A 14,935-nucleotide genomic window follows, 5' to 3' on the forward strand; every position below is an offset into this window, starting at 1 on the left:
ATCACAAACTGGTGGAGTCATCGTAGGTTCCTGAGAAATTGAAAAGGTGACAAAAAGTCCAGCAACAGGAACAAAGAACCTTTGACTTTATATGATGGGGGAGTAGAAACTATCAGGCAAGGCTATAATCCTAAAGTGTATGGAGGGACTGGGAATACAAAGGATGCCACATCATGACAAAGGAAGAAAGGCTATCAACACGAGATATGAGGAGACTAGCAGAAGGGCACATTCACTCAGGCAAAATTAGAGAGATGCATCTCATCCAATGGGTGTATTATAATCATAACTATTTTGCATCTGTGTCATCTGCTTGATGTCTCAATGAGGAGTTTTCCGATTAGTTCGGTGTAACCTCGTATCTAATCTTTCCAATTGGGCCACATCTCTGTAGTTTGTGATTAGTGCCTATAAGGTCATTTCTGATTGGTTTTCCTTGGGACAAGACAAATTCTCTCATGTTACAGCCATTATGGGAGTTCTGCATATCTCGGATGCGATATTAAGGATAGGCTATGATTTTTAACATACATGTTTCACCATGATTTGTAAATTAATAAACTTTACATAAGGGAAGAATAAATACAATTTGTAAAGTGATGTCCCTGTATCCAAATTCATCCTATTCATCCACTCCCACCCACTGGTTCAGTGCCAAGGCTGACACCATCATGTACCACCCGCTGTTGCTGCTTTCCCCTTCCTAGGCTAACAATAGCCTTTCCGCGACCTGCTCGACTGCTGTCCATAACTTGCGAACAATGCCACAGGAGCAACCAACAGATCCACAGAACTTCAGCATTCTACATAGGCAGGGATGTCTTCTTTCAGTTACAGCTGCACAACTTCAGTCTCAATATTGTGAAACTCTTGACAACTCTACACTGGTATGGAATATAAAAAAAAACTTCTGCATACAAATTAAGAAACATGAAGCTTAAAAAGAATTTGAGCTCTGAAATCAAACAGTTCTAGACAGCCGGTTGATCACCATCTGAAAGAAAAGGGTTTGACAATGTATAATGAAATGCACAACACTCTACAAAAGTAAAATAACATTGCTCAAATGTACAGCTTAATGTACCCAAGCTAAACATTAAAAGGTTGAAATGGCAACTGGACACCTCTAGCAACAGAAAGCCAAAAACGCTAAATGGGACAGTGGGGACTGAACCAATACTTTACCTGAGCTACCTCCAATGACTGCACTTAAGCACTCATCCAGACCACCAAATAGAGCACTTTGCACTGGTTGAGAGAAGGTAGGGACACCTGGCAGAGACAACTGTTCCCACTAAGCAACAGGAACCATCAATAATGGGAGCCAGAGAAATCAGCAGGCCAGAGCATCCAAACTTAATGGCTGAAGCCAACTAGGACAAAGAACATTACTGCCCCCACTCAACCCCAGAAGAAAACTCTCACAGAAAATGTACAGTTCTGCCAGCATGTATAAAGGAAAAAAATCACATTTTGTCCAAACTGACTATGGGTTCTGATGGGGTTGCAAACCCATCTTTTTTCTTCACAGGTGACTCATTAAACTTTTTGTACTTTATATGATTTATTTTATTGTTTTGTGGTTCCTTTGTGTTTGGTGTGTAAACAATTTATTTTCTTTCTGGTCTGGCAGTTCTAAAAGACAAATTGTTATTTACCTTAAAGCATGCACCTTCATTTACATACCTGTGCAGAGAAAGAGGAAATTCTTACAGGTCTTGGGGCAGACATCTGAAAATAATTCAAAGACAATTCGGCCCACTGAAATGAGAAGAAAAACCGAAGATCAACCCACAGGTTCTGGAAAAAAAAGTGTAAACATATGCAGCTCGAATTTATCTCATCAGCGTCAGCAGCACCACAGGTAATGTGTTAATGAATAAGAACAACACCCGAGCAGACTTCCTGCTTTCTTGATTAAGCACGCTGACAACAGCATTTCCTCCACTTCGTCTCACTTAAAATCTATCACTGCTCCTCCTCCTCCTCTATATTGCAACTACACATACAAATGGTTCAAAGAAAAAGCCTGACAGATTATGAATTTGGATGGGTTAATGCATTAAATGTATAAAGTTGGCCTCCACCAATAGAATATTTCTGTACTGAAATATTCAGAACTGGGTCTTGCTCAGTTCAACATTAATGAACTACTTGGTAACTGAACAGGTCCACAGCTAAGCAGGAAACCGCAACACAATGTAGAAGTAAAAAAATAATCTTTTTGGTGATGCACAAGATACTTGCTGACCGAAACTCTAAAAATATGAGTAGTGACTTCGGCACTGCAGTGAAATCGGCAGGCTCTTGCAGAACAAGATCTGAATAACTGAACCAAGAGTGTGTGAGAGAGTGTCAGTGCATTTCCAGACCATAATCTACCCAGCCAGCCAGCTTCCAGAACAAGATAAATTGATCCTTTAACATTTTGCTCATTAAGATATTTAATTGCGTATTCAATGTGATTAGTCAGCACAGCAGTATGAAAATTCATTATGGAAGATTTTAGTGCACAGTGTTGAGCAATCAATAAATCCTGATCTTGCCATACGTGAATGTTTTGACAAGGCAGAACATATATATATATATATATATATATATATCCCCTCCCAAAAAAACACAGCATTAATAATGCTGCTGTAAATAGTTACTGACAGACATTTTTCTCTATGTGTTTCCTGGTGATTGGCTGCAAATTAAATTCTGGTAAACTTGCAGAGATCATCACAACTTGATTCCTCAAATGCGTGATGACTATGCATCAGCTGTACGACTCATCATGAATAATAACAGCCATAATGCCAGAGAACAGGGGAGGAAAATAATCCCCTCTGAACTACACAGCAGAACACAAGCTAAATTATCAGCTGGGTTTAGAGAATCCTCCATCTTCACAATCATGACCGGTCATTCAAATTCGCAATTTAGTCTGCTTCCGAATCATTAATCATTTTTCTATGGTAAAATAAACCTTTAGGAAAAAAAAGGACAAAGCGTTTTTTTAAAAATTGATGAAATAATGAACCTGTATTAAAATAGCCGTTTACATACTCTGGATATCCTAAAGCACCTCATAGGGAATGAATTACTTTTTTAAGTGTTGTCATTCATTCTTTCTTCTTTTGGGCCTCCTTATCTCGAGAGACAATGGATACGTGCCTGGAGGTGGTCAGTGGTTTGTGAAGCAGCGCCTGGAGTGGCTATAAAGGCCAATTCTGGAGTGACAGGCTCTTCCACAGGTGCTGCAGAGAAATTTGTTTGTTGGGGCTGTTGCACAGTTGGCTCTCCCCTTGCGCCTCTGTCTTTTTTCCTGCCAACTACTAAGTCTCTTCGACTCGCCACAATTTAGCCCTGTCTTTATGGCTGCCCGCCAGCTCTGGCGAATGCTGGCAACTGACTCCCACGACTTGTGATCAATGTCACACGATTTCATGTCGCGTTTGCAGACGTCTTTATAACGGAGACATGGACGGCCGGTGGGTCTGATACCAGTGGCGAGCTCGCTGTACAATGTGTCTTTGGGGATCCTGCCATCTTCCATGCGGCTCACATGGCCAAGCCATCTCAAGCGCCGCTGACTCAGTAGTGTGTATAAGCTGGGGGTGTTGGCCGCTTCAAGGACTTCTGTGTTGGAGATATAGTCCTGCCACCTGATGCCAAGTATTCTCCGAAGGCAGCGAAGATGGAATGAATTGAGACGTCGCTCTTGGCTGACATATGTTGTCCAGGCCTCGCTGCCGTAGAGCAAGGTACTGAGGACACAGGCCTGATACACTCGGACTTTTGTGTTCCGTGTCAGTGCGCCATTTTCCCACACTCTCTTGGCCAGTCTGGACATAGCAGTGGAAGCCTTACCCATGCGCTTGTTGATTTCTGCATCTAGAGACAGGTTACTGGTGATAGTTGAGCCTAGGTAGGTGAACTCTTGAACCACTTCCAGAGCGTGGTCGCCAATATTGATGGATGGAGCATTTCTGACATCCTGCCCCATGATGTTCGTTTTCTTGAGGCTGATGGTTAGGCCAAATTCATTGCAGGCAGACGCAAACCTGTCGATGAGACTCTGCAGGCATTCTTCAGTGTGAGATGTTAAAGCAGCATCGTCAGCAAAGAGGAGTTCTCTGATGAGGACTTTCCGTACTTTGGACTTCGCTCTTAGACGGGCAAGGTTGAACAACCTGCCCCCTGATCTTGTGTGGAGGAAAATTCCTTCTTCAGAGGATTTGAACGCATGTGAAAGCAGCAGGGAGAAGAAAATCCCAAAAAGTGTGGGTGCGAGAACACAGCCCTGTTTCACACCACTCAGGATAGGAAAGGGCTCTGATGAGGAGCCACCATGTTGAATTGTGCCTTTCATATTGTCATGGAATGAGGTGATGATACTTAGTAGCTTTGGTGGACATCCGATCTTTTCTAGTAGTCTGAAGAGACCACGTCTGCTGACGAGGTCAAAGGCTTTGGTGAGATCAATGAAAGCAATGTAGAGGGGCATCTGTTGTTCACGGCATTTCTCCTGTATCTGACGAAGGGAGAACAGCATGTCAATAGTCGATCTCTCTGCACGAAAGCCACACTGTGCCTCAGGGTAGACGCGCTCGGCCAGCTTCTGGAGCCTGTTCAGAGCGACTCGAGCAAAGACTTTCCCCCACTATGCTGAGCAGGGAGATTCCACGGTAGTTGTTGCAGTCACCGCGGTCACCTTTGTTTTTATAGAGGGTGATGATGTTGGCATCGCGCATGTCCTGGGGTACTGCTCCCTCGTCCCAGCACAGGCATAGCAGTTCATGTAGTGCACGTAGGCAAAAATGGCAGGAAATTTAGTTTGCCTCCAATCATCCTTCTAGTCACATGATACAATAATGGAGTTGTAGATTATTAGTGACAATCAATCTCTATCTATTAGTTTACAACATACTCAGATTTGAAGGTGAGGAAAATCCTTAGTGGTAGAAAGCTTTGGGAACTATAGGTCCAAAGTCATATATGCCTCCCAAGCATTCTCCACTTACCATGCTTTGATTCAAGTTACTCATATTGAAGGGGTGCGGGGGTTCAAGTATTCAGAAGAAGGAATTTTCCTCCACACAAGATCAGGTGTCAGGTTGTTCGACCTTGCCCACCTTAGAGCGAAGACCAAAGTACGGAAAGTCCTCATCAGGGAATTCCTCTTTGCTGACGATGCTGCATTAACATCCCACACAGAAGAGTGTCTGGAGAGACTCATCGACAGGATTGCGGCTGCCAGCAACGAATTTGGCCGAACCATCTACCTCAAGAAAACGATCATGGGAAAGGACGCCAGAAATGCTCCATCCATCAATATCGGCGACCACGCTCTGGAAGTGGTTCAAATGTTCATCTACCTAGGCTCAACTATCACCAGTAACCTGTCTCTCGATGCAGAAATTAACAAGTGCATGGGAAAGGCGTCCGCTGCTATGTCGAGACTGGTCAGGAGGGTGTGGGAAAATGGCACACTGACACGGAACACAAAAGTCCGAGTATTTCAAGCCTGTGTGCTCAGTACCTTGCTCTACGGCAGCGAGGCCTGGACAATGTATGTCAGCCAAGAGCGACATCTCAACTCATTCCATCTTCGCTGCCTCCGAAGAATCCTTGGCATCAGGTGGCAGGACTGAATCTCCAACGCAAAAGTCCTCGAGGTGGCCAACATCCCCAGCATATACACCCTACTGAGCCAGGGGCGCTTGAGATAGCTTGGTCATGTGAGCCACATGGAAGATGGCAGGATCCCCAAGGATGCATTGTACAGCGAGCTCGTCACTGGTATCAGATCCACCAGCTGTCCATGTCTCCACTTTAAAGACATCTGCAAACGCAACATGAAGTCCTGTGACATTGCCCACAAGTCGCGGGAGTCAGCTGCCAGTGATCGCCAGAGCTGGCGGACAGCCATAAAGGCGGGGCTAAAGAGTGGCGAGTCGAAGAGACTTAGCAGTTGGCAGGAAAAAAGACAGAAGTGCAAGGAGAAAGCCAACTGTGTAACAGCCCCAACAACCAATTTTATCTGCAGCGCCTGTGGAAGAGTCTGTCACTCTAGAATTCGCCTTTATAGCCACTCCACAAACCACTGACCACCTCTAGGCACTTACCCATTGTCTCTCGAGACAAGGGAGCCAAAGAAGAAGACTCATATTGAATCCTAAAATACTATTTTTCCTGAAAGAAATCTATCTAATTTGCATTTAAAAGAATCAACACTATCTGCTTCCACCATCTCCCTAGGAGGCCTGTTCCAATTTGCGCACAATCCCACAAACAGCAGTGAATTAAATGTTGGTGTTGGTTTGAGGAGAAATATTTGCCAGGATACTGGGAGAACTCCTCGATCTTCAAATAATTCCCCAGGATCTTTTATGTCTTCACCCACAAGACTGCACCACTGACAACGCACATGCCGTCAGTACTGCATTAAAGTGACAGCCTAGATCAAACTGGGGTCCGCAAAGTACTTACAGAATCATAGAAAGTTTAAGGCACAGAAAGAGGCCACTTGGCCCATCGTGTCTCTGCCGGCCGAAAAACGATCCACCTATTCTAATCTCACCTTCCAGCATTGGTCCATAGCCCTGCAGATTACGACAGATTATAAAGAAGCCTACTCCTGTATCAGGAGTCTGGGATATGATGGAGCATTGGTTATGTTACTGGATATGTCATCCAGAACTTGAGTTCAAATCCCATTATGGCTGCTTGAAAATCTGAATTCAGTCTTTTAAAAAAATCTTGAAATAAAAAGCTGATACTGGTAAAAGTAACTAGGAAGTTGTTGGATTGTGGAAAAACTAAACTGGTTTGCAAATGCCCTTTAGAGAAGGAAACTTGCCATCCTTACCTGGCCTGGTCTACATTACAACAGTGACCACACTTCAAAAATACTTCATTGGCTATAAAGGCACTGTGGAACATCCTCAGATTGTGAAAGGCACTATATAAATGCATGTCTTTTAATTTTTGACTCCAGGCACACACCATCATGGCTGACTGTTAACTGCTCTCTAAAGTGGGCGAGCAAGTCAGCTACATCAAACTACAATAAAAGGGTGGGGGGAGGGGGAGGATGGGTCTCTCAGCAGCACCTTTGGCACTGAATCAGGAAATGACAAAGGCATACCTTTCCACATCAGCCCTGTAAAGTCCTCTTCACTAACATCTGGGGACTTGTGCCAAAGTTGGGAGAGCTCACCAATAGACTAGTTAAGCAATAGCCTGACAGTCATACTCATACCCATCAGCCACAGCCCAGACTCCTCCAACACTATCACTGGTGACATCCTGTTCCTAGTAGGATAGACCCAATAGACGTGCAGCACTGTGGCACACAGCTGGGGAAGTGGCCATGGGAGTTTTGTGTGTGGAATCTGGGTGCGATGGCGCATAGCTCCAGGTCAAACATGGGAAAGTTCCTGATTAATTAAACAGCCTTTGCACAGACAGGGCTAACATTGCCTGAATCATTCTCCTGCACCCAGATGAAGTGCCTCTGCTCTGCATCTATCTCTGATAATAGAGCAGGGATTGAATGTGAACTTGAAACCTGGAGAACCCATTCTATCACTTGGTGGCACACTGAATCACCTCATGGTGCCCAGCTCTTTTGTAGTTCTTCTGAAAGCATTTCTTGAAGCTTATTAATAATTCACAAATAATCCAGAACCATAAGCAGAGAAAAAAAGTCTCCTTATGATTTTTCACATTGTGTTCTTGCTTTTTCTCTAATGAAAGCAAATGGTTAAATGCTTCACATGTAATGAACTTGTGCGCCTGGATCACATATGCTCCAACTCCAATTTGCAATCTTCTAATTGGAACTATTACCAGTCCCTCTCTCACCAAGGGATAAAGTAAACAGTATGAAGAAGCCACTGTTATGAATACAACTACAATACCTGCCGGCAGGATTAAAGGCAGTGTGAATCTGAGGCCACCATGGAGAGGTGGTAAGAATCCATTATTTCTGGAGCTTTTCCATTTAATACATATCATATATATTGAGATAGCCAGTTGACAATCTGGTTGCAGGCTCACACACGAAGTGTGACCACTTGGGCAAGGTACAAGACAGCAAGTAACGTGCATGGAACACGACCCTAGCAGGAGTCAACACCTCCACAGCGAGAGGGAAGAAAACTGGAGGAGAAAAAACAGACAGAAGAGGGTGTGTGGGGGGTGGTATCACCTCTCCAGGAATGAGTGTTTCATCTCACCTATCCCAGTCAGTGATGAGTCAAAGAGACAGTCATTCTGGCTAATCTCCTACATAAGTTACCGATACAGCAGCATTAATGGAGGCCTGCAGGCAGCTTTCTAGCCTACTTTCCTGCCTGGAGAAAAATGTGACAAAAAAAGAGAGAAATGAAGAACTAATAAAAAAAAGAAACACCATGAATAAAATACTTCATCTCATCCCCCAGGTTATAAGCATTGGGGAAAAATACTGCGTGATATTAGAAAACTTACACTTGCATCGCTTTATATTTGACCTCCCTGTGCCTTCCAGCAATTTTCATAAACTATCTCTTGCTACAACAAAGCACAACATTCAATGCCTCTTTTTCTAGCAGAATTTAATGTTACTTTATAAATAAACATAATGCTTTACTACAATTCATGTCTGTAGGGATATTATTATCTAGCCTGGTTTTTCCTAGACCAGACGGATCTGCTCTGATCTTCTGACTCCTTGTCTCAGTTTCCTAGGTTACCAGCAACTCCCATTACTTCAATAAGGAACTTGGGAATTGAAATTGTTGGGGAAGCGGGTGTGAAGCGAGAAATCAATTTTTGGAACATTTTGTGCATAATTATTGAAATAATTTACAACAAAGTGAAATCCATAAAACATTAAGCAACTGTCCACATGACTGTCTCTTGCAGTTCTAGGGCTTTACTGGTTATCGTACAAAGCCAAACCTATCCCTTTCTTTTGGAAGTACTGCTTTTAGATCATATTACTTATTGAACAGCTTTGGTACTGATAAAAACTATTTAGGCTGCAAAGGAGACACAAGGCATACATTTCTATAATTTTACATTGACAAGCAATAGGCATACTTGGCCATGAACAATCCCCATGCAAAATGTGGTGCAAATGTTGTATTGGATCGAACTCAATTTCCATAAAAGCACCATATTTTGAATCGTGTCATTCAAGTTCTGGTTCATTGTTAGCTCATTTTTGAACAGTTTGTAAATAACACTTAGGTGTCAAGCCAAAATAAAACATAACAGCTACTGTGTTTACAAATCTGCCTCTTACCCCTCCCTAAAGCTTTAATTTCTCTCAATATAACCAATTGCATTTATGTTGTATCATTGATGTAGGAAAATATCACAAAGCCAAAAGAGGGGATATGAGGACAGACAAACAAAGCAAGGGAATACACAATAAACGGAGGATATTGAAAAGGGTAGAGGAAGTGAGAGACCTTGGAGTGCATGTCCACAGGTCCCTGAAGGTGGCAGGACAGGTAGATAGAGTGGTGAAGGCATATGGAATGCTTTCCTTTATTGGCTGAGGTACAGAATACAAAAGCAGGGATGTAATGCTGGAACTGTATAAAATGCTAGTTAGGCCACAGTTGGAGTATTGCGTACAGTTCTGGTCACCGCATTACAGGAAGGACATAATTGCTTTGGAGACAGTACAGAGAAGATTTATAAGAATGTTACCAGGGCTTGAAAATTGCAGCTGAGGTAAGATTGGATAGGCTAGGGTTATGTTCCTTAGAACAGAGGACGCTGAGGGGCAACTTAATTGAGGTGTACAAAATTATGAGGGGCCTAGATAGACAGGAAGAACCTGTTTCCCCTAGCGGAGAGGTCAATTACCGGGGGCACAGATTTAAGGTGACTGGTAGAAGGATTAGAGGGGACATTAAGAAAACCTTTTTCACCCAGAGAGTGGTGGGTGCCTGGAATTTTCTGCCCGGATTGGTAGTCAAGGCAGAAACCCTCAACTCATTTAAAAGGTACCTGGACCTGCACCTGAAGTGCTGTAACCTGCAAGGCTGCGGACCAGGTGCTGGAAGGTGGAATTAGATTGTGCGGCTAGTTTTTTCAGCCGGCACAGACACAATGGGCTGAATAGCCTCTTTCTGTGCTGTAACTTTTCTATGGTTCTATGGACCAACAGTTTAGTCAAAGAGGTGAGTTTGAAGGTATGTCTTGGAGGTGGAGAGGCAGTGAGGTTATTCCAGAGCTCAGGGCTCAGAACGTTGAAGACACAACCAATATTGGGCTGAATTTTAAACTTGAAGCGTAGGTGCACTCCCTTTAAAATTGTACCACTTAATTTATACTGCCCCTCATCATTCCAACCAAAATGTATCACTTCACACGTCTCTCCTTTAAATTTCATCTACCATGTGTCTGACCATTTCACTAATCTGCCCATGTGTCCTCCTGAAGTCTGTGACTATTCTCTTCAGTGTTTACTACATAGATCCAAGTCCCAGTCATTCACATATATCAATAACAGCAGTCGTCCCAATACCAACTCCGAAGAGCACCAACCTCCAGCGTGAAAAACAACTGCTTACTGCTACTCTTTGCTTTCTGTCCCTTAGCCAATTTTGTATCCATGTTGCCACTGCCAGTTTGATCTCAAGTTTTCATTTTGCTAGCAAGTCTATTACGTGGCACTTTGTCAAACACATTTTGAAAGTCCACAGTCACATCAACCCTCTCCATTACTTCATCAAAGAACTCAATCAAGTTAGTCAAACATGATATGTCTTTAATAAATTTGTGCTTTAATTTATTAGCCCATATTTTTCCAAATGCCAATTAATTTTCTCCTGGATTATTCTCTATAAATTTCCCCATCACTGATGTTTCTATGATTCTATGATGTTTTCTATTATTCTATGGTCAGATGGGCATAAAAGTGGCAAATGGAATTCAACCCGGAGAAGTTAGAGGTGATGCATTTGGGGAGGACAAACAAAGCAAAGGAATACACGGTTAATGGGAAAATACTGAGAGGTGGGCGGCACAGTGGCGCAGTGGTTAGCACCGCAGCCTCACAGCTCCAGGGACCCGGGTTCGATTCCGGGGACTGCCTGTGTGGAGTTTGCAAGTTCTCCCTGTGTCTGCGTGGGTTTTCTCCGGGTGCTCCGGTTTCCTCCCACAAGCCAAAAGACTTGCAGGTTGGTAGGTAAATTGGCCATTATAAATTGTCACTAGTATAGGTAGGTGGTAGGGAAATACAGGGACAGGTGGGGATATTTGGTAGGAATATGGGATTAGTGTAGGATTAGTATAAATGGGTGGTTGATGGTCGGCACAGACTCGGTGGGCCGAAGGGCCTGTTTCAGTGCTGTATCTCTAATCTAAAAAATCTAATCATATCAATAACAGCAGTCGTCCCAATACCAACTCCGAAGAGCACAAACCTCCAGCGTGTAAAATAACTGCTTACTGCTACTCTTTGCTTTCTGTCCCTTAGCCAATTTTGTATCCATGTTGCCACTGCCCGTTTGATCTCAAGCTTTCATTTTGCTAGCAAGTCTATTACGTGGCACTTTGTCAAACATATTTTGAAAGTCCACAGACACATCAACCCTCTCCATTACTTCATCAAAGAACTGAGAGAGAGTACAGAGGGGATTTACAAGGATTTTTTTTATTCGTTCAAGGGATGTGGGCGTCACTGGCTAGGCCAACATTTATTGCCCATCCCTAATTGCCCTCGAGAAGGTGGTGGTGAGCTGCCTTCTTGAACGTCTGCAGTCCATGTGTGGTAGGTACACTCACAGTGCTATTAGGGAGTTCCAGGATTTTGACCCAGCAACAGTGAAGGAACACTGATATAGTTCCAAGTAAGATTGGTGTGCGACTTGGAGGGAACTTGCAGGTGGTGGTGTTCCCATGCATTTGCTGCCCTTGTCCTTCTAGGTGGTAGAGGTTGCGGGTTTGGACGGTGCTGTCTAAACAGCCTTGGTGCTTTGCTGCAGAAGATCCAAGAGATGGCACACACTGCTGCCACTGTGCGTCGGTGGTGGAGGGAGTGCCAATCAAGCGGGCTGTTTTGTCCTGGATGGTGTCAAGCTTTTTGAGTGTTGTTGGAGCTGCACTCATCCGGGCAAGTGGAGTGTATTCCATCACACTCCTGACTTGTGCCTCGTTGATGACGGACAGGCTTTGGGGAGTCAGAAGGTGAGTTACTCACCGTAGGATGCCTAGCCTCTGACCTGCTCTTGTAGCCATGGTATTTATATGGCTACTCCAGTTCAGTTTCTGGTCAATGGTAACCCCCAAGATGTTGACAGTGGGAGATTCAACGATTGTAATGCCACTGAATGTCAAGGGAATATGGCTAGATTCTCTCTTGTTGGAGATGGCCATTGCCTGGCGCTTGTGTGGTGCGAATGTAACTTGCCACTTATTAGCCCAAGGCTGGATATTGTCCAGGTCTTGCTGCATTTGAGGAGTCACGAATGGTGCTAAACATTGTGCAATCATCAGCGAACATCCCCACTTCTAACCTTATGATGGACAGATGATCATTGATGAAGCAGCTGAAGATGGTTGGGCCTAGGACAGTGTCCTGAGGAACTCCTGCACTGAAGTCCTGGGACTAAGATGATTGATCTCCAACAGCCAGAACCATCTTCCTTTGCGCTAGGTATGATCCCAACCAGTGGAGAATTTCCACCCCCACCCCCCCCCCGATTCCCATTGACTCCAGTTTTGCTCGGGCTCCTTGATGCCGTACTCAATCAAATGCTGCCTTGATGTCAAGGGCAGTCTCTCACCTCACTGGGACCGGAAAAATGCAGCTATGAGAAAAGATTGGATAGGCTGGGGTTGTTCTCCTTGGAACAGAGAAGGCTGAGGGGAGATCTGATTGAAATGTACAACATTTTGAGGGGCCTGGATAGAGTGGAGGTGAAGGGCCTATTTACCTTAGTAGAGAGGTCAGTAACTAGGGGGCATAGATTTAAAGTGATTGGTAGAAAAATTAGAGAAGAGATGAGGGAAAGACTTTTTCACCCAGAGGGTGGTGGGGGTCTGGAACTCACTGCCTGAAACCCTCAACTCATTTAAAAGAAGTCTAGATATGCACCTCAAGTGCCATAATCTGCAGGGCTACAGACCAAATGCTGGAAGATGGGATTAGTATAGTTGGAAAGTTTTTTGGCTGGCACAGACACAATGGGCCAAGTGGCCTCTTCCTAAACTTTCTACGATTCTATGCTAAGCTGACTGGCCTGTAGTTGCTGAGTATATCCTACCCTCCATTTTTAAATGGGTGACTTTGACTAGTGCTGTTTTAGTTTTGTGACAGGAGTGGAAATCCAACTGGAGAGATTCAATCGTGAAGTTGCAGGAAAGATAGACATTGATTTAGAAGATAACATGTTCCAGGACTTTGAAAAAGAAAGTAAGGTTGGAGATGGGGTGATGATGACAGTTCCTGAGGAAACTGTTTACAATTTAGCATGTGCACAGCATGGGGACCAGGAAGGGAAGCTCGGTGGTCAGCAGTTTAGTGGAAACGGGATCTAGGCAGCAGGAGATGGGTCTCATGGTCAAGATGAGCTCATGGCAGGTATGATAGAAAAAGGAGAGAAACTACAAATAGGGAAGCCTTGGCATTAGTGAAGAGACTAACCTTTTATTTTACTTGCTGAGCAGGATTCCATCTAAGTATTGGTATCAATTTTTGTTGCTCAATTTCTTGTGCATTAGCATTTTTTTCCCCTCAGAATAAAATGTCCCTATTTCTCCTACTGAGGTTATGCATGTCTGTGGTTAATGAACCAGTGCCCAGGTTGAAGCTGGACTAAGTCTGTAGGTGTTACTGTCGAGAGGTCTGTGCTTTCAAGACATCTAGTGACCTTGAGAAACTGGTCATAGCAATGTCAGTGTTAATATGAGGGACTACATCAAGAGGTTTGTGAGCCCTAGGTGAGCCACTCTGTGGCTCTATCCTCCCCTGCCACTGTTGTCTGGAATCTTTCGTGACCTCAGGACATCCCAAAGTGCTTTACAGCCAATGAAGTACTTTGTGAAGTTCAGTCGCTATTGTCTGTGTTACTCTCTCCTCTGTTGGTCTCTTACACTAGATTGGCTCTTATCACCAGGTTTTTCTGTTTGTCTTAAGTCTCAGTCTGATTTTCTCTATTTCGTTTACATTTCTTTTGATAATCCCTGTTGTTCCTTTCCAGTGTTTCTGTCCTCTTCCTCTTTTTCTTTTCTTGTTGCATTCTTCCTGGAAAGAGCACTAGAACTAGTGAGAGGTGTCATGAGTGATAGGAGACAGCAGTGACTGGAGCCAGCACAAAAGGACAGAAGAGGTGGGAGTCTGTGTGTGCATGGCCTTTAGTCAGCTGTACATTTGTTCTGTCGGGTTGCAGGAAGTTGAATCTGAGTTGGATCACAATCTGAAGAACGCAGTTTAGTTTTAGTTTAGTTTAGTGATACAGCACTGAAACAGGCCCTTCGGCCCACCGAGTCTGTGCCGACCATCAACCACCCATTTATACTAATCCTACACTAATCCCATATTCCTACCACATCCCCACCTGTCCCTATATTTCCCTACCACCTACCTATACAAGGGGCAATTTATAATGGCCAATTAACCTATCAACCTGCAAGTCTTTGGCATGTGGGAGGAAACCGGAGCACCCGGAGGAAACCCATGCAGACACAGGGAGAACTTGCCAGCTCCACACAGGCAGTACCCAGAATTGAACCCGGGTCGCTGGAGCTGTGAGGCTGCGGTGCTAACCACTGCGCCGCCCCATTCTGCCTCTTAGGTGGAAAGGTGAGATTGTATGTATTATTGGATTATCTACATGCTGCTTATATGTTAAAGTTTATTTCTAGTGGTAAACAGTGGAGTGGGTGAGGTACGGTTTTCACACAGGAACATTCCTTGGTAAAAATGTGATTGCTTTCATCA

At 44.0% G+C, this 14,935-nt stretch overlaps 1 protein-coding gene across 6 annotated transcripts in view; it reads right to left on the reverse strand.

The window, feature by feature from the left end:
• Window positions 1-14,935, reverse strand: part of nktr (natural killer cell triggering receptor) — a 358,088-nt gene that overhangs the window by 98,152 nt on the left and 245,001 nt on the right. For all 6 annotated transcript variants that reach the window (XM_068015501.1, XM_068015482.1, XM_068015472.1 and 3 more), the window contains exon 3: window positions 1,687-1,761. In XM_068015501.1, coding sequence (XP_067871602.1) covers window positions 1,687-1,761 — 75 coding nt within the window. The remainder of the gene's footprint in view (window positions 1-1,686; window positions 1,762-14,935) is intronic.

This window comes from Heterodontus francisci, chromosome 2 (genome assembly GCF_036365525.1).
Source record: "Heterodontus francisci isolate sHetFra1 chromosome 2, sHetFra1.hap1, whole genome shotgun sequence".
NCBI classification, from domain to species: Eukaryota; Metazoa; Chordata; class Chondrichthyes; order Heterodontiformes; family Heterodontidae; genus Heterodontus; species Heterodontus francisci.